General features: G+C 43.1%; 2 protein-coding genes across 2 annotated transcripts; one reads left to right on the top strand and one right to left on the bottom strand.

Moving 5' to 3' along the window:
* The first annotated feature begins 8 nt into the window (after nucleotides 1–8).
* emc9 (ER membrane protein complex subunit 9) lies at nucleotides 9–2516 on the top strand. The gene is made up of 5 exons (XM_061758309.1): nucleotides 9–530; nucleotides 1043–1119; nucleotides 1256–1325; nucleotides 1419–1513; nucleotides 2082–2516. Exons 1-5 carry the CDS (start codon nucleotides 336–338, stop codon nucleotides 2260–2262), a joined length of 618 nt encoding a protein of 205 aa, XP_061614293.1. The 5' UTR covers nucleotides 9–335; the 3' UTR covers nucleotides 2263–2516.
* Nucleotides 2517–2924: 408 nt separating this feature from the next.
* On the bottom strand, nucleotides 2925–27866 carry LOC133470551 (E3 ubiquitin-protein ligase RNF31-like). The gene is made up of 35 exons (XM_061759037.1): nucleotides 27717–27866; nucleotides 26942–27137; nucleotides 25764–25910; nucleotides 25535–25690; nucleotides 25404–25463; nucleotides 25204–25336; nucleotides 24172–24324; nucleotides 23927–24077; nucleotides 23467–23564; nucleotides 22769–22905; nucleotides 22410–22634; nucleotides 21249–21521; nucleotides 18802–18987; nucleotides 18529–18735; nucleotides 17922–18095; nucleotides 17740–17838; nucleotides 17178–17267; nucleotides 16990–17104; nucleotides 16289–16401; nucleotides 15137–15250; nucleotides 15005–15053; nucleotides 14354–14450; nucleotides 13757–13922; nucleotides 12863–12904; nucleotides 11537–11541; nucleotides 11318–11379; nucleotides 11001–11086; nucleotides 9767–9889; nucleotides 9031–9202; nucleotides 8474–8610; nucleotides 8182–8263; nucleotides 7935–7994; nucleotides 6805–7188; nucleotides 3953–4068; nucleotides 2925–3848 (listed from the first exon to the last, which is right to left on the bottom strand). The coding sequence occupies exons 2-35, from the start codon at nucleotides 27113–27115 to the stop codon at nucleotides 3717–3719; spliced, it is 4518 nt and encodes a 1505-aa protein (XP_061615021.1). The 5' UTR covers nucleotides 27116–27137; nucleotides 27717–27866; the 3' UTR covers nucleotides 2925–3716.
* Nucleotides 27867–27875: the final 9 nt, after the last annotated feature.

Genomic DNA, 27875 nt, shown 5'->3' with positions numbered 1-27875 from the left:
GTAGCTACTCGTTTGAATGGGAGTAGCTTTATAGACTCGTTCGCTTGTTCGTTCTCAGGGGGATATATCAAAAGAATCGTTACATTTTGTTAACAAGTTGAAACTTCCAGGCGACAGCCGAAATTTTTTTTCCCGAGATATATCTATATTACACTCGACGTAAACCTGCATTCAGTGCCTGGAATGAGCGTAGATGCTAATTTTTGTATATCACCATTTATCGCTAACGTAGCGGACGGCTAGCCCTTTTAGCAAGCTACTGTTAGCCTCGCCGTCGGTCTGTCGGGGTTAGGAGCAATTGTATCTTAAAAATCAGGCTCTTCAGTCGCGTCGTCATGGGCGAGGTGGAGCTGTCGTGCCGGGCGTACGTAAAGATGTACCTGCACGCCTGCCTTTTCCCCCGCTGCAGCGTCAACGGGCTGCTGTTGTCCTCCAGCTCGACAGGGGGCGCCGTCTGCGTGACCGACTGCGTGCCGCTGCTGCACTCGCACCTGTCCCTGGCGCCCGTCACCCAGCTGGCCCTCACACAGGTAACAATCGCTTTTTCCACAACATGTATCCACATTTGGGGCACGCGTTAGCTTGTGGCCGATCACAGGGGAGATTACATACAACCAAACCCTGAACTGGTCAGCACTGTCAAGGAACACATATGCAGTTCAGTGTTTGTCTAACTGAAGTACACAGATGTAATGAGCAGGGCTAGCATTGAACCTTTCAGCTCACCAGCCACTGTGGCAAGTGAGTTCCCAGAGCTACTAGCTACTCAGCATTTCACTTGGCACAAATTTTACCCCAATTTATCCGGGTCAAAATCCATTTGTCAAAGGTGGGAGTGTGTGATGGACATTACTTTTCATAGAAATACATTTGTCAAAGGGTTGGGGGTTACAGAAATGTTCCCGATCGAAATACAACCCGCCAACGTGGCTAGCGGGAGTGGCGGTGTTACCTGCAACTGCTGAAATTCACACACATTTGTTGGATTGGCGGGTGTTAATGTCAAACCCTGGTAATGAGTAAAAAATTCTGGATGTTCTAGGTGGACGTGTGGTGCTCGCAGACACAGCAAAGGATTGTGGGATACTATCAAGCCAATGCCTGCGTGTCAGACAGCAGGTGGGTCTCCGCCTCACCGTCAATCCTCAAACATCCACGAGTAAATTGAGTTCCGAGCTCGGTCACAGAAAGGATTAACATCGCAAGTCAAGGCACTGCCGCAGTCTGTCTCTTTGACCTTTTCGACCTTTGGCAGCCCAACTCAAGGAGCCCTGAAGATCGCAGATAAGATCGCCGAGCAGTTCGACGGCGCCGTTCTGCTCATGGTTAGTACGACGGTCGGCATGAACGACGAAGCGGCAGCACGTGTACCTAATGAAGTGTCCTAATCTGATGGGATGTTCGTGCGCCCTCTACAGCTGGACGGTGGCAAAATGTCTCCAGACTATCGGGTCCCTCCCATCGTCATGTACGAGCGCAAGGACTCAAGATGGACGCTCAAAGACAAGCACACGTAAGGAGCAGTAATATTACAGCGAAGCCCCCGTTTTTCGTGGGTGGATACGCTCCGGATACACATATAGGTAAAAATTGACAATAAAGAGAGACCCAATAAAAAAAATTCAAACATGTATTCATTTAGGCTTAGGCAGCTTGGCTAATGACAGCTAAATATTATATTGCCTTAGAAAAAAAAAAATGTCAGCAGACTTAATGCGAACATATGTGAAACGCCATAGATATGATACTAGAAATTAGCATAGATATTACAGTAATGATCAACTTTGAAACAACCGTTTCTTAACACACAAAGCATCAACACATGCAGACAACAATACGCACAGGTATATAATCTCTCTGTGGGAACAATGACTCTTAGTGGACCTTATAGTTGGGGACCTTCTCTGCGTCTTCTTGCTCTGCATCTCTTGTGGTGGAGCTCAGTGCTGCTTGTCATGTTGTGGCACAATGTGGTACTACACTGAAGCTACGCACTTGCCAGTATACTGTAAAAACCTCTAAAAACAATATCTTAAAAATATTATGATCATATTTAACCTGCCCCCTCCCCACACACCCAGGATCATGCTGAGGCAGTGGGAGGAGACACGCTCGATTGCCGGCCAGATGCTGGAGTCGGGCGACCACTCGCTCTTGGTGGATTTTGACAGCCACCTGGATGACATCACCAGAGACTGGACCAATCAGAAGCTGAACGGCAAGATCGCCGAGCTGGCCTCGCCGGCCAATGGGAACATCTAAACGTAGGGGAGAATCGCGTGAAGTCGTGTTTTTTGTTTTGTTTTGAGGGATGACGGCAACAGTCTACTGTAGAAAGATTTTTGTCTTTTTGTTTGACTAACATAACATGAGGACCCCCTCCCCAGTCGTGAGTGTGCTTCGAGCATTGAAAACCATGTTGAGTTCAAGGACATGTAAACGCACACCACGGAGACTCCACTTCACATTCCACCCAGTTGGACTTGATCCTGGCTACATTAAATGACCCTACCGTGCGTCCGTTTTGTTTAATGAAGAGCCACCGGAAATACGCAAGTAATTGACAGCCACCCCTAAAAAGGTTTAGAACTGCCTATAAAGATGGTGGCAAAGCACCACTTTTGTCTAAATGAAGCACTTCAACTAATTTCTACATAGTTCCTTGATTAATTTTTACAGTTGGATTTTAGTAACAGGATTGTTTCTCCCCCCCCCCCCCGTGTCAAAATTGGGACATAAAAATAAATACATATGTGACGCATATCAGATATTTGTCGACGCGAGTGCAACGTGAACACAGGTAGGATATAACTCAATGCCATTAAAAAAAAACAGCTGCTGCAAATCTACAGTCAAAGCGTAGAAGATTAAATATGGCTTAAATATACTACACTAGAGATGCATACAACATTAAAGTGGTAAAATAATGTGCACATTCCCTTCATTTTAATTCATGGTTTGTGTTATGTATTCTTGTTTTCTTCAGTGTTGACACTTGTGGAGTTATTTACATACAACTTGGGAATCTCGGTCATTTCATGTGTTCCAAAAATGTAAAAAGTCATTTAAAACATGTCCCTTAAAATGTAGTGGATATAGAAAGTTGAGCCACCTCTGTTCTAATACTGTTTTTTTGTGAGGGGAAGTAAAAATAACTGCGATGTGGTTGCACAAGTGTGCACACCCGCATAACTGGGGATGCTGCTGTCATCAGAATTAACCAATCACATTCAAACCCGTTAAATGGAAATCAGCACATACCTGCCACCCTTTTATGTGCCTCTGATGAACCCCAAATAAAGTTCAGCTGTTCGAGTATGCCACATAGTTTACTTCCCCTCTTGAAAATATTTTAATCCCATTGTATTCAGGTCACGTTAAAAGTTTTGAAATGATTGGTCTCGTTTTGTAATACTAAAAAAAAAAAACCTTGTGTTTAAAAGGGTGTGTAGACTTTTTATATCCACTGTACATCAAAATAGACAGTCAACAAAATGTATAGGTATTGGAATTGGCCACTTGGAGCTGCAGTGTAAATCCAGTTGAAGTGTTTTCTGTACACACACACAGTGTACACCTTTTTCCATTCAAGGCTCGCCAGTGATGCAGAGGTCAAACTTGAGGTGTGCAAACTCTCTTGTATAAAAAAGAAAAGTGACGTCAGTGTCGTTTGAGGGGTTAAAAGCCGCTCTCCTCCCACGCCCCGTGACCTTCCCTCAGGGCGCCTGCTCCACGGTCGGCACGGCGAGGCTGAGGGTGATCTCGTCCAGCGGAGACTGCAGGAGGGTGAAGGACTCCACGATGGAGTGAGCGCTTTGGACCTGCTGCTCGGCCCACGGCAGCCTCACCTGAACACCAGGACGGAGAACAAGTGAAAAATAAAAATGAATTGAAGAGTTTAGAGGCAGACGTACAAACAGCTAGTCCACGACATCTCCAGGCGCTCAAGTACCTGAACAATGATGAATTTTCCGGACGGATCTTCGGAGCCACTCAGTTCTTCTCCAAAGCAAAGAGTGAGGCTGGACTGCGGCGGCTCGCCACCGTTCACACGGAAGTCATCCAGCTCTGAAACAATCAGAAGTGGGACGAAAAAACGAGAAGTTGATCCTCCCACGTTCATGTGATTGCCAGTCAGCCATTGATGCCGACTTTTGTTGCAAGATTTAGCAAACTTTCAGACTACCATAGCTACTTTCCCCCACTAAATACAACAAAATTAGCTACTTGGAAAATTTGTTTATTTCAACAAATGGTGAAACAACACACAGAATATATGCCTGTGAGTATGGTGTATTATATTCTTTATCCTCCTCAAAAAACAACTAATATTACTGCAGCTTACTGAGCAGTTCTGATCGTCTTCTTAGCAGGTTAAATGACACTAGTGAGGACAAGCTGTATGGAAAATGGATGGAGATGTATTATACTGCGGCGGCACGGTGAGCGACTGGTTAGAGCGTCTGCCTCACAGTTCTGAGGTCCGGGGTTCAATCCCCGGCCCCGCCTGTGTGGAGTTTGCATGTTCTCCTCGTGCCTGCGTGGGTTTTCTCCGGGCACTCTGGTTTCCTCCCACGTCCCAAAAACATACATGGTAGGTTAATTGAAGACTCTAAATTGCCCATAGGTGCGAATGGTTGTTTGTTTGTATGTGCCCTGCGATTGGCTGGCAACCAGTTCAGGGTGTACCCCGCCTCCTGCCCGATAATAGCTGGGATAGGCTCCAGCACTCCCGCGACCCTAGTGAGGAGAAGCGGCTCAGAAAAATGGGTATTATACTGCCCCCGAGTTGCTTATTCTGTTGTGTGTGCCTTGGCCACCAGGGGGCAGTATACTGTTTCCATAACAAATACGTGAAGATGGCCACTTCTAAGCTCAGTAAACTGTATTAATCATTTTACACAGATAATACTTGCCAGTGACTATTGCTGTATGTGTTGCTACCACTTGTGTTGCCATATTAGTTGTACAACCCCAATTCAAATTAAGTTGGGACGTTGTGTTAACAGAAACATTATTTGCAAATCATGTTCAACCTATATTTAATTGAACACACTACAAAGATTAGATATTTAATGTTCAAACTGATCAACTTTGTTTTTATCAAATAATCATTAACTTAGAATTTTATGGTTGCAACACGTTCCAAAAAAGACTGAGAAAGTTGAGGAATTCTCAACATCCTACAGGTGAACAGGCTAATTGGAAACAGGTGGGTGCCATGATTGGGTAGAAAATGAGCTTCCCTGAATTGCTCAGTCATTCACAAGCAAAGCTGGGGCGAGGTTCACCTCTTTGTGAACAAGTGTGTGAGAAAATAGTCCAACAGTCTAAGGACAATATTCCTCAACGTACAATTGCAAGATATTTAGGGATTTCATCATCTACGGTCCATATCATCATCAAAAGGGTCAGAGAATCTGGAGAAATCACTGCATGTAAGCGGCAAGGCCAAAAACCAACAATGAATGCCCGTGACCTTCGATCCCTCAGGCGGCACTGCATCAAAAACCGACAATGTGTAAAGGATATCACCACATTGGCTCAGGAACACTTAAGAAAACAAATGTCGGTAAATACAGTTCGGCGCTACATCCACAAGTGCAACTTGAAACTCTACTATGCAACGCAAAACCCATTTATTAACGACACCCAGAAACGCCGCCGGCTTCTATGGGCCCGAGCTCATCTAAGATGGACTGATGCAAAGTGGAAAAGTGTTCTGCGGTCCAACGAGTCCACATTTCAAATTGTTTTTGGAAATTGTGGACATCGTGTCCTCCGGGCCAAAGAGGAAAAGAACCATCCAGATTGTTATGGACGCAAAGTTCAAAAGCCAGCATCTGTGATGGTATGGGGCTGTGTTAGTGCCAATGGCATGGGTAACTTACACCTCTGTGAAGGCACCATTCATGCTGAAAGGTACATACAGGTTTTGGAGAAACATATGCTGCCATCCAAGCAACGTCTTTTTCATGGACGCCCCTGCTCATTTCAGCAAGACAATGCCAAACCACATTCTGCACGTGTTAAAACAGCGTGGCTTCATAGTAAAAGAGTGCATGTACTAGACTGGCCTGCCTGCAGTCCAGACCTGTCTGTCTCCCATTGAAAATGTGTGTCGCATTATGAAGCGTAAAATACGACAATGCAGACCCCGGACTGTTGAAAAGCTGAAGCTGTACATCAAGCAAGAATGGGAAAGAATTCCACCTACAAAGCTTCAACAATTAGTGTCCTCAGTTCTCAAACGTTTATTGAATGTTGTTAAAAGGTGATGTAACACAGTGGTAAACATGACCCTGTCCCAGCTTTTTTGGAACATGTTGCGGCCATAGAATTGATTAAAGTTAATGATTATTTGCTAAAACAATAAAGTTTATCAGTTTGAACATTAAATATCTTGTTTTTGTAGTGTATTCAATTAAATATAGGTTGAACATTATTTGCAAATCATTGTATTCTGTTTAACAACATCTTCATTGGAATTGGGGTTGTATAAAGGGTTAAAAGTAGTGCGACATTGATGCTAGTTTCGTTAGACCGTCTATGGCGTTTTGCTTTGTGTGTGAGCATTGAGCTAAAGTTTTGTCTGTTATGTTGTTTAATTAAATACACAACGTGTAATTATTGTGTTTTAAGGTTGAGTTTTACAATAAACCTCCCCTGGGAATGGCTTTGAGATATTGTCTGTTATCTGCTGCTCATTGTGAAGTTCACTGCTGTGCTCGTGACTTCATCCCCCCCCCCCCTCAAGTTTGAGTAGATACTGAAGCAGAAGAATCCAAATAAGTTGACACTCACGTTGCTTAAAGGTGTCTTTGCTGAAGAGCAGGACGGGCTCGGAGTTCCTCTCCATCTTGCGCAGGCCGGGCGAGGAAGTGTGCGGCCCCGTCCAGAAGACCCGGCCCCGGCAGAAGCGTCGGCCGTAGACGCCCTGCTGGGTGGACGTGAGGGCCACGCCCTTCTCCATGAAGGGCAGCAGGGAGAGTAACGCCGCCCTGTCGTCGGGCAGCGAGGGCGGCGGCTCCGGCAGGTGGATGCGCGGGAAGCAGACGTCGGGGGCCGGCGTGGGCGGCACGGGCGACGACGACGGTACGTACAGGACCCGCACGTCGGGCCCGTGGATGTGACGCGTCAGCACTTTCTGGCCCAAATAGTGCACCGCTATGTGCAACGAGTCCTTGTCTGCGCAGCGCACCACATAACAACACTTAATATCACTATTTTTTCTTTTTATGTTTCCAATTTCGCTTTTTATTTTTATTATTTGTTTATGTATTTAAATTTTATACTTAAAATAAATTTTCATTTAATTTTGATATGTCGTTATTTACTACATTTCACTGTTGTATTTTAAATCCTTTAATGCAATTTTTCCAAATTTGCAATTTCTATACTTGTATTTTGCTATTTATTTCAACTATGTATCTTGTATTTAGTTTTTTTTCCCTATTTTGCAATTTTGATACTTAATTTTGCTATTCATGTTATTGTATTGCATAATGTATTAAATGCAATTTTATTATTTTATATTAAATATTGAATTAGCAATTTTGATAACATTACAATTTATTTGAAATTTTCATTACATTTTATAATTTTACTTTTATTTTTTTAACTTTCAATTTATGATTACTACTACATTTTGTTATGTTCTTTCAATTTTATAATCTTCAAAATATATAAATTACATTTTTATTTTTTATTTTTAATTGACAATTTTTCCATATATTATTATACTATAGTTGAAGTTATTTCCCTTTTATCCAGCTTGAATAACATTTTTTTCTATGGCAATTTTGACACTTATTTTGCAGTTTATTTGCATTGTTTAATTGTATTTTATGTTCTTTCACTTATAGAAATGTTTTTTTTTTTTTTTTTTTTTTTAAATCAAATGGATAAAGAAAGATACAGTAGATCTTTGTTACCTTCCTGAGGAGGCGTGACACTTTCCTCAATGCGGACGTCTAGTCGGATTTCGCTGAGCGCTGCAAAGAAGGCAAAGTTGAACGCTTGTCAGTAAACTTTCCTGTGTGCTCGTGTGAGCGGAACAAACATCTAACGTGTCTCCTGTCATCGAGTGGAAGAGCATTTCATTGTTCTGCTGTCACTATACGTCGCTGACATAGATAGACAAACAATTATTTGTCGTACATAGATGGTGCGCAAACTCACGGGCATCCTGCACGGGGGCGTCCGTCTGGGCCGGGTGTGCTTCTGGCAGGAAATGTGCACTCTGCACGATGTCTTTCGCATGCTGAGAAGCAGCCAGAAAAGATTTGTTTACACAAGCTAGTGTGCTAACTCTAACTTAAAAAAAAAACAAAACAAAAAAACACTTGTTTTTCAAAGAAAGAATGCAAACAAGCTGACAGAACAAGCCTCCCTTTTCTCCTCCTTTTTTGCCTTTGTGACGTGTATTGCCGCAAGAATCTAATTAATACAGTATTTACACTTATTGGCTCACCAGCTGAACTTGGACTTCATTCTCCGTCTTCATCTGGTTGGCGTCAGCGACATCTTGGCCGGCCGCCGCGTCGCTGCTCCTCCTCTTCCACTTCCTGCCGCTTTTCTCTCCTCGTTTCCTCTCCAGCGTCTGTGCGCCTTCACGCAAACCAAGGGTGTTAGCATGTTAATACATTTCAAGAAAAGACAAGTAGTAGTATTAACTTTTATTATAAAGCGGTTAACTAGTTATTTTATTCACATGGGTGTTAATGAGAGTGTGAAGACCTATTTGTCTAGATGTTTGCTCTTTGGAAATGTAGTTTGTTACAACTACAAATTACCCTGTTGAAAATGTAATAGTAGTGTAACTAATTTGGAACAATATGTTATGCTTGAGACTACGACAGAATGGCACATGACAAGAGAGAGCCGATCACAAGCGTAGACTTTAGAAGGAAGAAGTGAATTCCCCCCCCCCCGAATGTAACTAACATTGTAATTTCCAAAAGCAACTGTAATTTAACGACACATTTTCTTGCAGTTATGTAATGGATGAAAATGACATGACATCCTGACCCTGCTCGCTGACGGGCACCAGACGGTACACTTTGTATGGCTCCGAGATGTCCAGCTGGGCTCGGTCTAGGACCTCGCTGAACTCGGGGCTCTTGTTGAGAGCGCAGCGCAGCCGCGTCTTCCACACGGCCGGGTTGCTTTCGCTCAGCTTGCCCTTGAACTCCGCCCACGCCTGGACAACAAATACCAGACCCTTTATTTTTATATTTTTTGGCAACTTTCAGTAGTTCAAAGCACGCCCCCCACTGCTTACACAAACAACATGGCAAGGAACAGAGGGGAGCTAGTTTTCAAAATGTGTCAGTGCTCCCAACTTAGCCATTTGGTTGCTTTTTTTTTTTTAAAGTGGCAAGTGACTTTAATTAAGCAACAAGGCAACATGAGTGCACTCACTTTTGCATGGAGAAGACAACACAATCAGTGGCGGTCCTAGCTTGAATGGGGCCCTGTGCGTGACCCCCCCAGCCCCTTTGCCCCCACGCAATCATTTCGACTTCGTTTCACAGCATGATCGTTTACTTTTATGTTAACAGTGAGATTGTTAAATTATTTTCATGATGCAAAATTATCTTCACATTACGTGAGAGGTTGTTAAGGAATTCTAGTTGGAACCCGCCCTAACTTCACAAAATATGAATTGTCTGAAACATGGATGAGTCACTCAAGGAATGAGAACACACGCTTGAGGAAAAGGCAAAAACAAAAACAGAAACACAAACTAACAAGCACAAGTCACCTTAAAGATGGCGGCGTCCTCGTCCTTCCGGAAGTCCTGCTTCCCGGCGTGTTTCCACGGGATGCGGAACATGGTTTCGGCCTCGTCTTCCCACCTCAGACCAGGAAATTTCCCGCTGCTCACCTGTCAACACGCGCCACCTTTGATCGACACCTTCCTGTTTTTGCAGGCAATCATGCGTCCGTCATTTTCACACTCACACCTACGGACAATTTAAGGTTGCAGGGGAGCTGGAAAATATCCCGGCTGACTTTTAGTGACAGAAGTGGGCTACACCCTGGACTGGTTGCCAATTTCATTGATGGTTACTTTTTTCACATCATCGTCTTGAGTTGTTACTACACAACGCGATGATTACTTGATGGGAAGAAATTATAGTGAACGCGCCCGCTGTTTGCGGGGAATGGGGCCCGAGCCCTACATGTACAGGGACGTGTCGATGTCACAAAGCACTACTTTTGTCTAAATGCACCAAATCACTTCAACATAGTTCCATGGCAGCCAGATGTCACAAGATGGAGTCAAAGCACCGCTTTTGTCGAAAACAAGTTCCTCAACTCACTTCAACATGGTTCCGTGGAACCAAGATGTTCCAAGATGGCAGCAAAGCACTACTTTTGTCACACCAAGCTCTTCAACTAATTTCAACACAATTCCTTGGTACCACGATGCCACAAGAAGGCAACAAAGCGCTACTTTTGTCTGAATGGAGCGCTGCAACACACTTCAACATAATTCCTTGATACCAAGATGTAACAAGATGACAGCAAAGCACTTTTTTTTCTGCATGAAGCACAACTAATTTCTACATATAAAAGGTGATTCTTCTTCTTTGGTTTGAATGAAGCTCCTCAACTTACTCCAACAAAATTCCTTGGCACTAAGATGCCGCCTGATGTGGCAAAGCACTATTTGTATCCCACTGAAGTTACTTAACTCACGTCAAAACCACAAGATGGTGGCAAAAGCACCTCTTTTGTCGAAGCAGAGATCCTCAACTCAATTCAACACAGTTCCTTTCCACCACGATGCTTTGGGCTGAGCACAAAATCAATGTATAGATGAGTTTCTCTGCAACTCGAAGACGACACGTTTGGTAAAACAAAAATGCGTGAATGGGTGAAATCACGGATATGCACTTTTTTGCTCTGTTTTTGCTTTCGCGGGCCTCTTGTTTACCGCACGTCAGACGTCTTGCACCCACTTATCAGCTGACGCGCACGCGCACACCCACCTGTTCCACGATCCACGAGCGCAGCCTGCGGGTGCTTCGCGGCGTCGCAGGGGCCATGGGTTCCGAGCAAGCAAGTCCGAGGCACGCTGGGGCGAGGAAAATGCAATTATATGACAAGCCAACACATAAATACAGCTGAGCCGCTAGACGCCACTTCCTCATTTGAGCCAAACACTTTTGGTCTTGATAACGCGACAATCGACTATTCGAGTTGAACTCGTCTAAAAGTGTCCAAATAAATAAATAAATAAATAAATAAAATAAACACAAATGGAGTCAGGGGTGAGAATTCGGAAGTGGGTTTAAGTTTCGTTTACCTCGCTGTCCGCCGCGGCTTGTGGTGCCGTTTTTGGGATCTTCGCGTCCGCGCCCCCGTGGCCTGCTCGTGTTTGTGTGTGTGTGTTGGGCAGTGACGAAGCACGGGAACGCGCTTCAAGAGCTCCACAGGCTCTTCGGAGAAATCACGTGACAACGGAGAAAAACACACTTGCTGGCCACCAGGGGGGGACAAATCACAAAAACACATGCAGCAGTACCTCTTCTAAAAAACAAAAATGTGTAAGCTGTGAACTGCACACGAGAAAACACGAAGCAATACTCACATTTTGGTTTTGAAATAATGCATACAAAAATTAACAAGTCTAAAGTCTGTTAAAATAGTACACAAAAACATGTACTCATGTAGTGTGTGCTTTGTCCTACACTCAAAGATTGCAGTCAACTTTTGTGCTTCTATTAAATTTTACAATGGTGACAACAATATTAAAAGACAAATGTATACATTCTTTCACCCAGGTATCTTAATATAGTGTTTCTAAAGTTTTATTGAACCAGAGCACATATTTTTACATGTCACATGTCCCGGCACACCAACAAACAAAAATGGCACAAAAAAAGTATGTATACTGAAATAATGACAATCAGGTCAGAATTTAGTCAAACAAAAAGCTATCATTCTGTTGTATGAATGGAGACTCGGGTTAATCATACCTTACCCGATACATTACTTGCCATAAATCAATAATAAATTACAGACCAACTGACTGAGATTGCATCATTGCCAGGTGTTGAGAATCTCTGCTTTTGGTTTCTGCTTTTGTCAAAATACCCCAAGGAAGAATTAGACATTTTAACAGCATATGGTGAAATGAATACAGAAATAAGGAACACACAATTACAGTGCAGTAAGCCCCACCTATATTGCAGATTTTTGTGATGAAACATATCTTTTTGTGCTGAAATACTTTTAAATGTGTTTGAAAAGTGGATGTTAAATGAGTTTCAATGTGATTACAGTGAGTGGTAGGAGTATTTTAACAGCTTGAACTATAAAACATATATTTTTTTCATTTCAATATATTTATATTTTATTATGCTTGCAATTTTTTGGAAACACTTTTAAAGTGTTTCCCAAGTATGTTCAATGTATGTTACTCCCCCACTTGATGTTTGGAAGCGGTTTCAGATATTGACGTTAGCCAGACAATTGGATCAAATCAAATCAAATCATTTTTAACTTACTGTCACTATGTCAATTAAATTACAAATGTACTTGTTAAAAACTGTGTACACTGTCGGTCATCCTGTTTCTCTTTTTTTTTTTCTTGTTTTGTGAAAACATTCAAAAATGACTTTGGCAACTCTGCTATTAAGCTAACAAAAGGAATTGTTAGGAGAGTCAATGTTTATTGATCTTCAAGTCAAACCCAAAGGTGCATCGGAACAGGATGCAAAATCGCAACAAAACAGTTTTGTTCTCTCTTGACGAACATTACGACCACTGAACATTGACGGGATGTGTATACCGCATACTGTACGCCGGGCCGAAGCTCGGATCAGCTTGTGTGAGGCTGGTGAGTCGCGTTCCTGGGAACCTTTTCGCCCAGAGGAACCTCCATCAGTTTCTGTAAGAAAGCATCAAGGTAAAAAAAAAAACTGCAGACGAGCCATCTTCCTCTTTAACGAGTCACTGTGTAATACTTTCCAGATCAACACTACATGCACGCAAGTAGTGGGGAAACCTACAGACAGCGAAGGAGTCAACAAACTCATCTGTGATGGACGATGACATCACTGACAATTATAAATAAAGTGAAACGTTTTGGTGTGGTTCTTGACTCTGAGGTGAATTTTCCAAGCCACCAAAAACCTGCGAACGAGCCTGCTCGAGATCTTCGGTCCAAACAAGACACACAAAAGCTGATTGGGCCTCCCCTCGAGTGGTATGCGAAGGAATCACTGCCTAAGTACAATTCAGTTGTATTGAACTTTGTAGCGCAATACATTTCATCTTGAACTGTTCGTTTGTAAACCTTTGTTTTGGTACAATTCTTTCACTTTTACGGCCAGTACATTTTAATTTCATGAATCAGACGTGTTCTTGTTTTCATCATCTCGCTTTTTATTTTGTGATTTCTAACTTGATAGTCTATGCGTTTTGTCCTCTTCATTTATATTCCTTTTAAGAAGCGATTTTATCTTGATTTTCATTCTTTTTTCAATGGAATCTTGTTTTGAATCATTATTTCTTTGCCCCTGTTCTGCACTACGTCTACGCCTTGTGTACGAATGCTGCCATAACAGTGGTAACCTTGACCTAATGTGTTAGTAGTGGTACCTTGTCTCTATCGTTTGTCATCGGGAGTTCGCCATTGGCTGATGCTCTATTTTTATTTGTTTTTTTCCCTCCCTTCTCACTAGGTGACCCTACTACGCTGTCAAAGTCACACGTAGCAAGGTAGAGGAAACGCTTTCACCGTGAGCAGACGGGCGTGGTAGGCGACGTCGTCCTCGTTCTCGGGCCTTTTCGCGTCCACCTGGTACCTTTCGCAGGCTCGGATCAGCTCGCGGCTGTCGTAGAGAGGTGCGGGGTCGAGCGAGTGGGCGTTGATCAGACTGACCAGGTACTCTCGGTAGTGTTTCCTGTAAACAACAACAACAGCCTCTCGTCAAGCCGTTCTGTCTGATGGTTGAGTGGGAATTCGGGAAAAAGCAAGTCAGATTTTGGTCAATGTCCAAAATATCTCAGCACATAGACAAAAAGGGAAACCATTTCATTTCATTGCGCCCACCGTTAACTAACCCTCAAGAAGGTTCTAAGGAAATTGCTAAAGCCAGGTACAAATATACAGATAATTGAGCCGATTTGGATCAAATCAAGCAAAGGACCGATAATCTGATGTGTCGAAAGATGATGCTGAGCGATTATCCTGTGGTTTGGGATGTGTTAAGAGCCCTTTTTCCTCCCCGCTCTGCTCATAAAATGGAAATGTTAAAACTAGTCAATATTTACGATAGCAAATCCCAGTGTGCGTAGTCAACATGGCAATGAACCGATAAGCTCTCGTACTCACTCGCAGAGTCCGGCCTGGCCCGGCTGAGACTGGACGCCGCACGGCAAGTCGGCGGGCTGACCTCCTTCGTCCCTCTGCTCCATCACGCCGCACGTGTCTGCATCACAAACGAGAGCACACGCGAGGCGTCGCAAACATTGGGCAAAGTATGTTTAGCGGGTCACGTAGGGCCCCTCGGTTCTTTAATCCGGTCTGCTAAGCATTTATTTACATTATTATATTTGTTGAGTTCATTTGGCCTCTTTCCCTGAAAAACTGGTTCATTAAAATGTATTCATTTAATTTTTTTTTAAAATCATCTCATAAAATAATTGGTTCATTTATTTATGGCAAACGATAAAATATACATTATTTATTTCTTAAATTCATTTATCTGATTAAATCGGTTATTTTTAACAAAATAGAAATTTTAGTATAAAGAAATTGAACACATTTAAATGTATTTTAATAATTGGTTACTGTATTAAGATTGAAAATAAAATTTTATCAAATTAAAAGTATTTTACACGCACACATTTAAAAGATACATTTTAATCCACATTTATCAATGTCCTGGCCCATAAAAATGTAATATGGCCATTGCATGGATCCTGTCAAACAAAGATAATAATAATAATAATAATAAAAAAAATAATTCTTCATCTCTCTTACCCGTCTGCAGTTCATCAGAAGGTTCTGTGTTGAAGGCCACGCCTCCCCTCTGACAAATGAAAGCAGATCAGATACATGAGCAAAGAATCAGACGTGAGACGAAAGCTCCGGCAAACAATGGTGAGGTCGTACTTTCAGCAGCGCCTGCAGCCTAATGGCGTCCCAGTCACGCAGGTAGAAGAGGCAGTCGCGAGGATGATGAGCGTGGAGGCCCGAGAAGCTGCACTGCTCCGTCCTGCAGCCCGTCTGTACGACAGTGCACCGGAATCACAAGTGGGAAAATAACTCACACTGTGTACTAAAGTAGAAGATACTAACACAAAAAAAAGACTGGTAAATGTAAAAGTACTGATTCAACTCTTTTTCCTCATAATATTGCAACTTTCTTACAAAAAATACAACTTTTCTCATAATATTCTAATGCATTCCTGGTAATATTAGAACGTTTTTTCTTGTAAAATGAGAAAATAATTTTCATAATATTGCAACATAATTCTTTCAAAATTACACCTTTTTCCCCACTCATGAAATTGATGTGTAATAGTCCAACTATTGGTAAAAACAATTTTTTTTCTTTTTCTCGTATTGCAACTTTTTTCTCATAAAATTACGACCTCTCTCTTTTAATATTGGAAAGCCAACTGCAGTAAAATTTAACAAAGCACAAACTCTGAAATGTGCTCAAGTACAAAAATAAAAATGACTTCATACTGTCAGTTATGTACAATGAAAAAAAAAAAACATTCCTGCTCACAAATTAGTTTTACTGACATACATTGCGCTGGGGGGGTAGTAATCAACTAGATTTCCTCCATTACATTTACTGAAGTAACTTTTGGGATAAATTATAATTGTCAGAGTAGATTTAATGCAACACACTTTTGACTTTCAGGATTTTTTATTTTAAAAGATATGTTATTTTTACTCCGTTACACTGAGCTAAATTCCACTCACGACTTGTATTTATTTTGGTTCGTCAGAGAGACTTGTGTCCCATGACCCTGTTTCGCCAATCCAACGTAACCGCGAGTGGTCACATGACTGTAGAGCGTCTCCAAGGTCCCACAAGTTGCAAAGAAGCAAAGTTTTCAAAGTGACTCATTACGCCCACCTGTGACCTGAGTGAAGATTGGCAGTATGGAAAATGGATTGATAGACCACAAACAAAACGTTGACATTTCAGCCTACAAAAACTCCACTTGGAACCGAGAAACGTACAAGAGGCTGTCTCGGTCTGCGTTTGTGTGTGTGTGTGTGTGTGTGTGTGTGTGTGTGTGTACCCACCTTGTAGTAAGGGTTGTTGCAGCCGCTGCAGAACTGGTACCTGCACTGACTGCAGCTGAAGTGCATGCAGCCGCCTTTCGTCAGCGCGTACTGGAAGTGACACTGAGGACAAGCTGCAACGACAAGTCAACAGTTAGTCTCCAACATTGCGAAAGATCAATCAGAACATGTGAACGCTATGGCCTTAAAATTAAATCTCTAATTTTGTTCACAAAAATCTGATTTCTGGGTTTCTGATTAACCCTGGCCCACTACAACAGCTGAATGTTATTTGGGGTTAATCAGGGCACGTTAAATGGTGGCAGGTGTGTGCTGACTCCCATTTAACATGACTTTGAATGTGATTGGTTAATTCTGAACACAGCCACATCCCAGTTAAAAGAGGGTGTGCAATTTTGTGCAACCACATTGTCTCTGCTGTTTCATTTTACTTCCCCTATTTTTTTGTATTCTTGTTATACAAAATTCAATTGAATTGTACAGGTTATAGTTCACAACAATGGTGAAAAACGATTTGAAATTCATCATCTCATTTTTTTAATACCACAAACCAGGCATTTGTCAGGTGTGTGTAGACTTTTTATAGCCACTGTAAATGGGCACTTTGAACCACATATTAAAAAAAAAAACACCTCACCTTGAAATAAACTGGACTGAATTGTTAAAGCAGAATCCCGACCCTGGTGAATAATTCCACTCACTGATGCCGTTGTCCCTCAGGTAGCCGGCCAGGCCTTGTCTTTGATACTCGACGTCGTTGTCCCGCTTCCACTGCTGGAATTGCTCGCAGGACTGATCTTGATGCTGAGGCTCCCACTTACAACACAGACGGACAGAATGGAGCGGTCAGCGTGTCCACGAGTCACTCCGGAGGCGCGTTGTCACTCACTGGTTTCTTGCACTGGGCGCAGAAGCTGTTGCAGCAGGACAGACACGTCACCTTCAGCTGATCGCCTTCATTGATGAAGCCGGAGACGCACTGCATGACAAGTTTGTGGGGACAGCACAGCTACTGTCAAGAAAGACCTTCACTTTCACAAAAACAGCCACAGAAAGAATTCCAAACTTACAGTAGCTAACAAAAAGTGAGAACACCCTTCACATTTTTATTATATTTCATGAGACGACACTGAAGAAATGACACTTTGCTGCAATGTGAAGTAATCAGCCATTAATGTGTAACTTTCTGGCAACAAAAGTGAGTATACCCCTCGGTGAAAAAGTCCAAACTGGATTGTTGGCCAGCCAAAATGAGGCCACACAGAGACCAACCACTCACACTCACAAGTTTAGAGTCTTCAATGACACCACTGTGCTGGCAACAATAAAGCTCATTTCAGCTTTGTTGTTTGACGAGAATGAAGGCTCTTATGTTTCATCAAATCGTTGTTTTGGTTCCAAGTCAAGCGACGATACACGCACGCACTCATGCAGAGCGTTTGTTAACTCACATGGGAGCACCACAGGAACTTGGGGTCCTTCATTAGCGCGTGGTCAGTCAGCTTTCGGTGGAACAGCTCATAGACGTCCGGCTCCAAACATTCCCGCAGCTGCAAACCGTAAGTCCAGTGGGACCATCATCATCATCATCACCCTCATGTCCTGCATGTGCGTGTGTGTCCCAGACCCCCACCTGGATGTCCAGCATGGAGAAGTAGCTATCCAGCTGCTCGGGGTCATTGATGTCAGGCTCGCGGCAGATGGGACAAACCATGTCCCGGATGTGTTTGTCGCGCACCGTGATGGTGAAGTGCTGCGTGAAACACTCCAGACACACCGAGCACTGACACGACGTCAGGGACTGCATCTGCGCACGAGGATTGATGGATTGTCAAAAATGTTTTTTTTCTTTTTACTTTCGTCAGCAACAAAAACACAAGTATGGACCAAAATGCGATAAATAGTAACCCCAATTGTATGGTATTAGTTTGAACTATAACTAATCATGGATTGTAATTTAAATACTAGATAACTTTTGACACTGCATCTGTGTGCACACACAACTCCAACTCCAATGAAGTTGGAATGTTGTGTTAAACAAATAAAAACAATATAACAAATAAAAACTAATAAACTTGTTTTTAGCAAATAATCATTAATTTAGAATTTTATGGCTGCAACACATTCAGCGGCTTACTAATTTCCCTCACGGGATGAATCAAGTATATCTCCATGAATGTAGATGGAGCGACACTCAGAAGTCAAGTTACCACTGTACATCCCATAATAAGCGCGCCGACCTTGCTACGAGGGAAGATGCTCAGGCAGCATGGACACTCGTTGTTGAGGACGCGCTTGATGAAGTCGCGGTCGTGCGACGCCCTGACCGCTTGCACCACGTCCTCCAGCGAGTAGGCCACGCCCGGCTCCTGCAGCAGCGACAGGGTGAGCTCGCAGCGCCCCCAGCTGGGCAGGCCGTACAGCGCCAGCAGACGCCGGCACATCCGCTGCGGAATTGAGCGGAGAACGTTAGCCGACAAGTCTAAATGCTCAAACGGCTTTTCTCAGCGCACCTCTTTGTCGGGGTGATTGGGGTCCAAGGGCGGCTCGGGCTGCTCGCTCCAGATGCGCTTGTGGAAGGCGTCCAGTAGGGGGCGCTGCAGCACAGACAGGGCCCCCTTCACCTCGCCGGCGCTTTGTCGCAGGGCCTCCTCGCACTGACTCGCGTCCCTGAAGCCCAGAGACTGCAGCTCCCTCATCTGTCAACACGTATGATCATTAATCTCAATCTGGGGATTTTCCACAAACATATCATATTGTGCTTTTTTCCCCCCCCACAACTTATTGGCCGATTAATCAATAAAAATCGATTTTATTTGTCAGGATGATTTTGTTTGTCGTCGATTTTGTTTCAGAGGCTTTCCTTATTTCAAAATGGGTCCCTGTTGATGTGCACTGCTTACACTAAGAACATGGCTGTGAACAGAGTTTTGCGTATGGCAATGATGATGATCTTGTCTCAATTTACTCAGAAATTTACTGGGCCGGCCCTATTTAGGCGAAAAGAAAACTATTATTCCGTTGTATGAATGGAAACAAGCGGACACACCAGTTAATTGCACCTTCTGCCATCTAATGAAAAAGACTTTCATTCTTCTGCTTTTCGCTTTATGTCACTGGCGTCCAAAACAAAACAAAGATACACCATTTGTTGTGAAGAAATAATTTTCAGACCAATTGAAACTATAATTTCCCATGGCACACCTTTATGAGGACTCACTGCCATATCAAATCTGTTCTGTCGGAAACCTATTAATCGCCACCTTCATATTACAAATTTCCACTGCCTTTGGTTATTAGCATTTTTATGGCTAGTTTTGAACAGAAATCGAGGAAAGCTTTTGGGAAGCTTTTGTGGGCCACATTAAATGATCTGACCCGTGAAGCCACGACTTTGACAACTGTGACACAGAACAACCATTGTTAGGTGCAGTGAGGATCACTTAAAAGATTTCCAGCTTCTCACAAACCTCCCCAAGTTAGCCTTGAACTGCCCGCAGCTGTTTTGGTGCAATCGACTCCCACAGACGCCCTTTTTATTTTTCTCGTGCACTTATCTTTCAGGCCCGACGTGCCACGATGTGCCGCCCCCTCATGGAGATGAAGAATGTTTAAAAAACAAAAAAATAACATCCAGCACAATTCCTGTGAACGTTTGTGTCTTTCCTACTTTGGGAATTTGTATGTTTAGACATGGCCACGTGTCTACCTCTTGTTTTGAATTTGCCTTCTTTAAAATAAATGACACAATATTGCTGAGGGGGCATTAGGTCTGGGGATGTTGCCGGTCTTTGTCAACTGTGGGCCCGTGCAGCCCTTTGAGACTCTTTTGTGATTAAGGCCTATACAAAGAAAATTGACTCCTGTAAATATATGGTTGCCAGGTATATCAATAATGTGTGGTCTGTCATACAGAGACTTGCCATTTATGTTTTCAGGCATCTCTCTGAACACCTACAGCTTGTTTGTATACAGTGTTCTTATACATGGAATTAGGTTTAAATGTTGTTTTAATGCGTTTAAAATGTGGGGTGTAAGTCTAAATATGTTTAAAGCATGTAAGAGGAGTATAAGTGAAACTATATAAAAACACTTTTTAGATGTTCTCTGTATATGGTGGATTTTCATCTATTGCGGGCGGGTCTGGAACGCATCCCCCACAATTAATGGGAGTTCACGGTAGAGACGGTATCTTTTTTTCATTATTATTATTATCTTGTTCAAAGTGCAGAGGCAATCTATGTGACCTCGTTTCAAATGATTTATTTAAGGAGTTATTTGTTATGTTGGACCGATTTAAAACGTGAATTGCCTCTTGCAGGCTGGGCGCTCATTAAAATGGTTGAATTATTTGTCATGCTATGATTATAAATTCAAGCTAAGATATGTTTGTTTGTAGCATCAAATTTGATTTGATAAAGTAGTTCATTTTAAGGCTTCTTTTATGTTAACTTGTTGGACGTAATCGTAAACGATTTATAGCTAAATTGGCCATCCCTAACGTTATTTGAGACCTGCTCCTACAGTGATTCTCATAGTGTGGATTCTCTCTAGTGGTCTGCGAAAGAATTACTAAGTGCAAATCAGTTGTACAGTAGTTAACTTTAAAGTACAATGCATCTGCTTTAATAATAGTTTGCTTTTCAACATTTAAGTACATTTTTTAAGTTGTATGTGTAATGTATATTTTAATTGAATCCTGATTTAAGTACAGTTTCTTATAAGCACCGCGTTAATGTTTAATCTGTGCATAATGTTACAGTGGCTTACAATAATATTAAATACACTTTTTAGGAATAAAACCTGTCTCCTTTTTGACAGGCCTACTACACTAATGTATTTCAACGTTCATCATGATGGTGGTACTTCAAGGAAAGTGTTTTTCTAGCTGGTAAATGTTTGTTAACCGCTGTGCCCTTAAGTCCACCTTAAAGGCTAGCGGGTGAAACGAGGTTCAAACCTTCATCTGTCGGTCTCGGAGGAGCTGCTTGACGGCTCGCTCAGTGTCGCCCCCCGTTTGCAGCCAGGCCAGCTTGGCCTCGGCTCTCGACAGCTTGACGCCTTCGCCACCGGCCGAGACGCTCATGTGCACGGAGGCCGCCATGGCGCAGATCTCGTCCAGCAGGTGGGGCAGTTCTGACGCCTGCCAATCGCAGGGGTCCACGCTGCTGCCGTCGCACACGCGCAGCGCGGCGTACACTTCCTCGGGGCTGATGCCGCGCTTCTCGGCTTCCTGCGGGGGGAGGGCGCATTAGATCGCTTAGGACGGCGGTTCTCAAACCGAAGTCCGTGAGCTGAAACTTCAGGCTCTATAACATTTTTTGCAATAAATTATGTCGTACCATTTACAAAAAACTATGTACATATAGGGACCGGTGCGCCAATAAAACAAACGTACTACAGTGAACCCTGACACATTTGCGGTTGAGCAGTCGCAATTTCAAATATTTGCAGATTTTATTGGGGAACCTATACTCCTTTATTTCCTGAAAAAAGTGCTTTGCTGCCATCTACAGGCAATTGTGGGAGGCAATTACTCGCTAATTTTCACTATTTTACGGCAGGCGAATAGGGGGGGGTTCATTGCAACCCAATTACTCCTCCCCACCTTAGTTGTGAACCAATTAAAAGCACTGATATGATTGTGACATGTCATTACATAAATCTGACATTTCTGCATGAAAAATAGGACTTAATTCTCATCAGACTGACTTCTTAATTCAGCTATAATACACAGTCAAAAAAAACTCGACTTTTAGGTCTCATGTCATTTTAAATGCTCATTTATAGCGTCAAAAGTTATTTTACAGTTCCTAGAGGTATTTTGCATTCTTTAACTAGATTAGAATTTTTTTCTTAGTTATGACAGCATATTTTATGAGTTTGAAAGTACTGAATTCCATTGAATAACATGACAACTTTTTTTTCCCTAGAAAATATGAATTTGTTATCGTAACCTGACAAAGTTTTTCTCGAAAACAGACAACTTTTTAATTCTATGGAATTTAGGGGTAGACATGATTTAGTTATTTATCTTAATTGGCATTAGGATCAGGATTTTCCTGGTTTGCCATAAATTGGAGAACAGTAGGCTTATGAGGCAATGGTGAGCGTTTCCTACTTTGAACTGGCGTATAAGCTTGAGTCCGTCTTCCCTCATGCGGTCCTGCCTCTTCAGGGCCAAGTTGACTCGAGGCTTGGGCTGCGGCGTCACGGCTTGAGGCTTTGCGTCGCCCGAGGGCTTGGGAGGACACGGGGGTCCGTCCGACGATTTAGCCGCAGAGCCGCAAACCTCGCACGCCCCCGTGGACAAGGTGTTGACGAAGGTGCAGACCTGACACGTCCACTGAGACGAAGAACGACAAAAGAAAACATGTCCGTCAGAAGCTCACAGCAGGTAAAAAGTACATTTTCCATAATACGTCCTCTTTAAGAGTGTTTTTTTAAGACGCAGACGTGAGACTGTAACAACCAACCAACCTGCACTCCGGCCCCAGAACCCGGGATGGAAGGCCCCGGGGCGATGGACGGGCGAGGGGCCAGACGGGGGCGCTCACACACCTCACACAGGATGCTGCTGCCTTGATTGATGACTGTGCAGCTCTTACACTGCCACGCTGTTTAACACGCCATAATTAGGGCTCATCCCGTCTGGATTTTGTTAGGCAGATGCCCATACCGATATTTGGCAGGAAAAATTAAAAGATTACCGATTTATTGGCCGATCAATTTTAAAAGTATATAATGAATAAACTAACTTCTTTTTTTTGTCCCTCATTTCTCCTTAAAATGAATGGCAATTTTCCATTATCTTTTGTACCCTTGTTTATAAAATACATATTTTGTATAGAACATACAACAAAATGAATTTAATACATAAAATAAAACAAATATCCAGGAGCTGCCACAAAAATCTCAATCAAAATTTGTGGTTTTCAAGGAATACAGAAAAGTGCAAACCATTGAACCAGATTTGTATCCATCAAAAGCAGTGCACACAAAATGAGTGCTAACCTGCTCATTTCTAAACCGATTTTCACAAGGTTTAAGTCTTTTTCGACGCCAAAGCGTGCGCTATCAATACAGAACACGTATCCTTGATATTTTGGTTGTCGTGCCACAAACACGGAATGCGCAGACACTTTGCCCCTACTAGCTTTAACTCTTAAGCCGCTCACCTGCGTTGGGGGTCGTGACGCTACGTTTGCAGGTAGCGCAAAGTGCGTCGTGCGACTTGTTCACGGTGGTGCAGTGAACGCACGTCCACATCGACACGCTGGAAGCAGAAAATGACAGTCGGCATGTACCTTGTATTGTGACAAAGCCAAACAGATATCTATTGAGTACGGTGGTACCTTGACCTACATGTTGAACCACAAATGCCATCAATCCTGTTTCAGTCATTAAAAAAAAATACCCCAAAAATATGTAACGTTTTTTTTTCCCTAATGAAAAATAGCACTGCAGTGTTTTATTGTATAAAAACATACAGTAACAACAGAGTTAAATGTAACATGAGAAATTTAACAGTTCTTGCATCTTGATTTCGGGGGGGGGGGGAACAAAAACACTTGTCTTGAATAATGTCGAAAGGGCAAAACTCCTACTGACTGTCGTTTGACAGTGCGCTCGCCATACCTGTTGATCTTGGCGGGCGCGAGCACCGTCCTGCTGTGACCTTTTCGCTCGGGATGCGAGTGGAAAAGGTCGTCGCACTTGAGGCACAGCGCGTGCACGCACGTGGCGCACTGAGCGTGCACGGAAGACACGCCGCAGATGGAACATATTTCTTCGCATGTCAAACAAACAAACATGTTAAAGCATTTAAAAAAAATCTATTACAGATAACTGTGATTATGACTGCGACGTATAGGCCGGCATACCCAGCGGCATCGTTTTCGGTCCTCGGTCTCGCTTGTGATTGGTTCTGGTGGGATGGCGGTGGAAGAGGTCGTCACACGCGTCACAAAAGGATTGACTGTCGCACGAGGGGCACACTATCGTTGCCGGGCCTCCGCACAGATTACACTGGACCGCTGCGCACACAAACACAATCTCGAAATCAGTGATTCTCAAACTTTTTACACTAAGTACCTCAGAAAATCTCTCCAAGTACCACCATCATGACCAGCATTAATAAACTAGCATTGTAGGCCTGGGTATTCATCAAAAACAAGGCAGGTTTTATTGCTAAAAAGTGTACTTTTTAAAAAATTATTATTATTGTAAGGGATTGTAATATCACATAGTTTGAGCATTAACAATGCGGTTCAATATAAGAAAATGAAACAAAAACTGAATTTAATGATTCACTTAAAATGCAGTGCACATGAATGTTAAATTTTAGCGAAATCAATTTTTGAAAAAAAAAAACAGTTAAAGATGAAATGTGTACTGGACTACAACAGCGATTCCTTCGCGTACTACCAGACGGAGCCCACATTCAACTAGTGGTGATGAAATTCAAGGGTCCCCAAACACCGGGCCGCTCATCGGTAGAGTTTGGCACCAAATCACACAGAGAAAATGAGCAAAAAATATTCTGTTGATCAGAGTACAGAAGAAGTTTTATTTTGAAAATCAGGTGTGCTGCATCTCGGTCACGTTGATATGGAAGAAAGTAAGCCCGAAGCTAACAAAAATGTGTGAAAAAAATAAATAAAATAACATGTTTGGAGTGCTTCTTTGAAAATGGGAACAGGCCAAATAATGACACTATATCAGAGAATAAAACATAAGTGCTCTAGAAACAAAGTTGAGGTTTTTTTTGTGGGAATTCAAAAGATGTCGCTCGAGAGCTAAATATAGTGACCAAATTTGTAAGTTGGCACCACTGCCTGATCTTTTGTAAATGACCTCTTTCTTAACTGTGAATTCATCCCCCAGGCGTCAGTAAATGTTTGTCGGCAACTCACACGATGACGGCGGTTTCTGAGCATCCCTGGCTCCCAGCAGTCTGGGCTTGGGCAGCAGGGGCGGAGGCGCTGGCTTGCACGCTGACGTATCTTCTCGCGGCGGGATCACGGCGGCGTCAGTCGCCATCGTATCCTGGGAGGAAAAAAGAATCAGTATTTCTTCGCGTTGGCTGTGTGAGAGTTCAAAATATTGCGCAGACCTCCTGAACGACGAAATGGGGGACGACGTCTTTGAAGATTTCCTGGTGAGGATGTGTGCCCTGCAGATGGATTCAATAAGGCGCTGCCAACACGCAGATCAACCCAAATGCTCCTTTAGGAGAAGTCAAACCTTGATGAGCATGTCTATCTCCGAACGCAACGTCATGACCTCCAGTGTCACCATTGCGACGGTTTCACGGTCAGGCTCGGCAACGTCGTCGGGGAAGCCGAGGCCGTCCGACTGCTGCTCGGTGTAGCCGTAAAGGATGAGCACACCGCGGCCGCCCTGAGCGACAGCGACTCGGTCGTCAGCCACACGTTTCCTCGCGCGTGGACGGGATGCGAGTGGCGGCGCTCACCTGGATGGCGTCCACTGTGGTCCTGAAGACCGGGTTAAAGTACTTGACGCTGCGCCAGCACTTGGGCCGGGTGGGGCTGGTCAGGTTGCAGCCATATTTCTCCAGGATGTTCAAGGCCTTCATCAAATGGCTTAACGACTCCAACACCTGATAGGAAGAATGTCGTATATGACAATGCTTGGTTTGTTGAGGTGAGCTGAGGCGCTTCACGCAGTGCTTTGCTGCCATCTCGTGGCATCCCAAGGCAATTGTTATTTAGTGGGGGCTGTCTGTTACTCGCAACTTTTCGCAATTCACGGCAGGGCTCACTCAATCTTATACTACGCGAACATTGAGTGTTCGCTGTACCTCTATTTTATGTTTTTGTGAAGAAACCATCCTTCCTTTTTTCTACGCTGCTTATCATGTTCGGGGTCACGCGGAGCAGGGGAACCTTCCCAGCTGACTCGCGTTAAAGGCAGACTTCAGTAAACACCTTTGCCTTGCTGCAAACAGTGAAGAAACAAGAGTAATTGATGGAACACTGTACTTCTTTGACACCAATTCCTATTTTCCAGGGCTTGGGCGCCACCTTGTGGCCTTATAGAAAGATCACAAACACAGCAACTACTGTCGGTGAGTTTTTCAGCAAATGACTTAAGAAAACATGAACAGTTGAATACGTGAAGAGACTTGCGTTTACTGTACACCCTGGAACGGTCACCCCGCAATCACATTCGCATATACATATTTATGTTTTCTATCCTGTTAAATAATTATTGATAACTATTGTCAGAAACCATTAACATAATCAGTGTCTCCACAGAGATGAATATCGTTAATAATTAAAAGGTAATTTAAGCAATTGCGTTTTTTCAGAAGTGTGTATGAAACTGGTAGCCCTTCATATTAATCAGTACCCAAGAAGTAGTTCTCAGTTTGACAAAGGTTGGTGAGCCCTGGTTTAGTATAACGCCAATCATTCATTTTAAGATATAATGTATTCATACCGTTTCAAACATTCAATGTTCATATTTAATGTTGTGTTGTAATTGTTGTATTTTACTATTTAAAAAAAAAAAAAAAAAAGTCCAGGGTTTACCCCGTGTCTTTCTAAAAAGCTGCTGGGATAGACTTAACGTGGTAAGCAGTCAAAAATGTCCCATTGTCATAAATGAGGTCAAAGGTCAAGTGTGGACCTGAGCTTTGTTGCTGCCAGACACGTTCTCCTTCAGCATTTTCTCCACCTTGAGGTGACGGTACTTCTGGGACGGCGGCAGCGGGAACTTGGCCATCGACTGGACCTCGGCCTTCACGTCCACGACCAGGCCTGAGGTCAGGAGGCCCTGGCCTCGCCTCCTCGCCTCCTCCATCTGGCCTTAATGCCGCTGCTCGCTGCCAACAACATGGACACAGTTGAGATCGTTTGGACAAACCTTTATCAGGTTTTCTATTGCTTTGTATGCGACACATTTTGCTGCTGAGGAGAGGGAAAATGTTCCAGGTATCAACAATTACATTGGAAACATTTCAAGTGAGATTGAGACTAAGTTTTTTGGATGTAAATGTTTCCTCTGTCAGTGTCTCTGAGCGGAAAATGTCTTGACTGCTTTCACTGACGACAGTGAGCTCCTGTCAAGGGGAAGTCCAAAACCAGAGGAACAACATTACAGCTGCCAGTGTTATCAACAACAAGTCGACCACACATACTGTACAGTACATTGTAGTCGAAATGAATCCTCATGTTTTAATAGCGTTTACGACTCCAAACAGGTTCGAACCACAACGTCGACGTTATTTAGTACTCAAACTTTACTTTGGTGCGACAAAAAAAAAGCGTCACGGCGTACAAACCTTCACGTTTAACTTAACTGAAACGTTCATTTAACTCCCCGAGTCCCCGAAAGACAACCTTTTAAACAAATAAAAAATGAAGAAAAACATTGACGAGTGTGGAGGTTTGCTTTCCCTCACCTGGACGTGATCGAGTGGTCTTTAAGGCAGCACGGCGGTGGAAGTTTGCTGATGACTGTACTTCTGGTGGCAGTTTGTATTTTTCACAGTAAAAGCATTCTGTGAACGCTCGTGAGTGTATTTACGGTGCGGTTCATGTTTTTCCTGGTAAAGATTCTC

The sequence above is a fragment of the Phyllopteryx taeniolatus genome, chromosome 20, assembly GCF_024500385.1.
Source record: "Phyllopteryx taeniolatus isolate TA_2022b chromosome 20, UOR_Ptae_1.2, whole genome shotgun sequence".
Taxonomy (NCBI): domain Eukaryota; kingdom Metazoa; phylum Chordata; class Actinopteri; order Syngnathiformes; family Syngnathidae; genus Phyllopteryx; species Phyllopteryx taeniolatus.
Note: the sequence above shows the minus strand (reverse complement) of the source record. Positions and strands in the feature narration are given on the sequence as shown.

What these genes read in the sequence shown, in the direction of transcription:
- emc9 (XM_061758309.1), top strand. Translation starts at nt 336, where the DNA reads ATGGGCGAGGTGGAGCTGTCGTGCCGGGCGTACGTAAAGATGTACCTG. An exon ending in ACGGCGCCGTTCTGCTCATG is followed by an intron (nt 1,326 to 1,418) that starts GTTAGTACGACG and finishes CGCCCTCTACAG; the next exon opens with CTGGACGGTGGCAAAATGTC. An exon ending in ACGCTCAAAGACAAGCACAC is followed by an intron (nt 1,514 to 2,081) that starts GTAAGGAGCAGT and finishes CCACACACCCAG; the next exon opens with GATCATGCTGAGGCAGTGGG.
- LOC133470551 (XM_061759037.1), bottom strand. Translation starts at nt 27,115, where the DNA reads ATGGAGGAGGCGAGGAGGCGAGGCCAGGGCCTCCTGACCTCAGGCCTG. An exon ending in CGCCCCCGTGCAGGATGCCC is followed by an intron (nt 7,995 to 8,181) that starts GTGAGTTTGCGC and finishes CCTTCTTTGCAG; the next exon opens with CGCTCAGCGAAATCCGACTA. An exon ending in GAAAATTCATCATTGTTCAG is followed by an intron (nt 3,849 to 3,952) that starts GTACTTGAGCGC and finishes CCTGGTGTTCAG; the next exon opens with GTGAGGCTGCCGTGGGCCGA.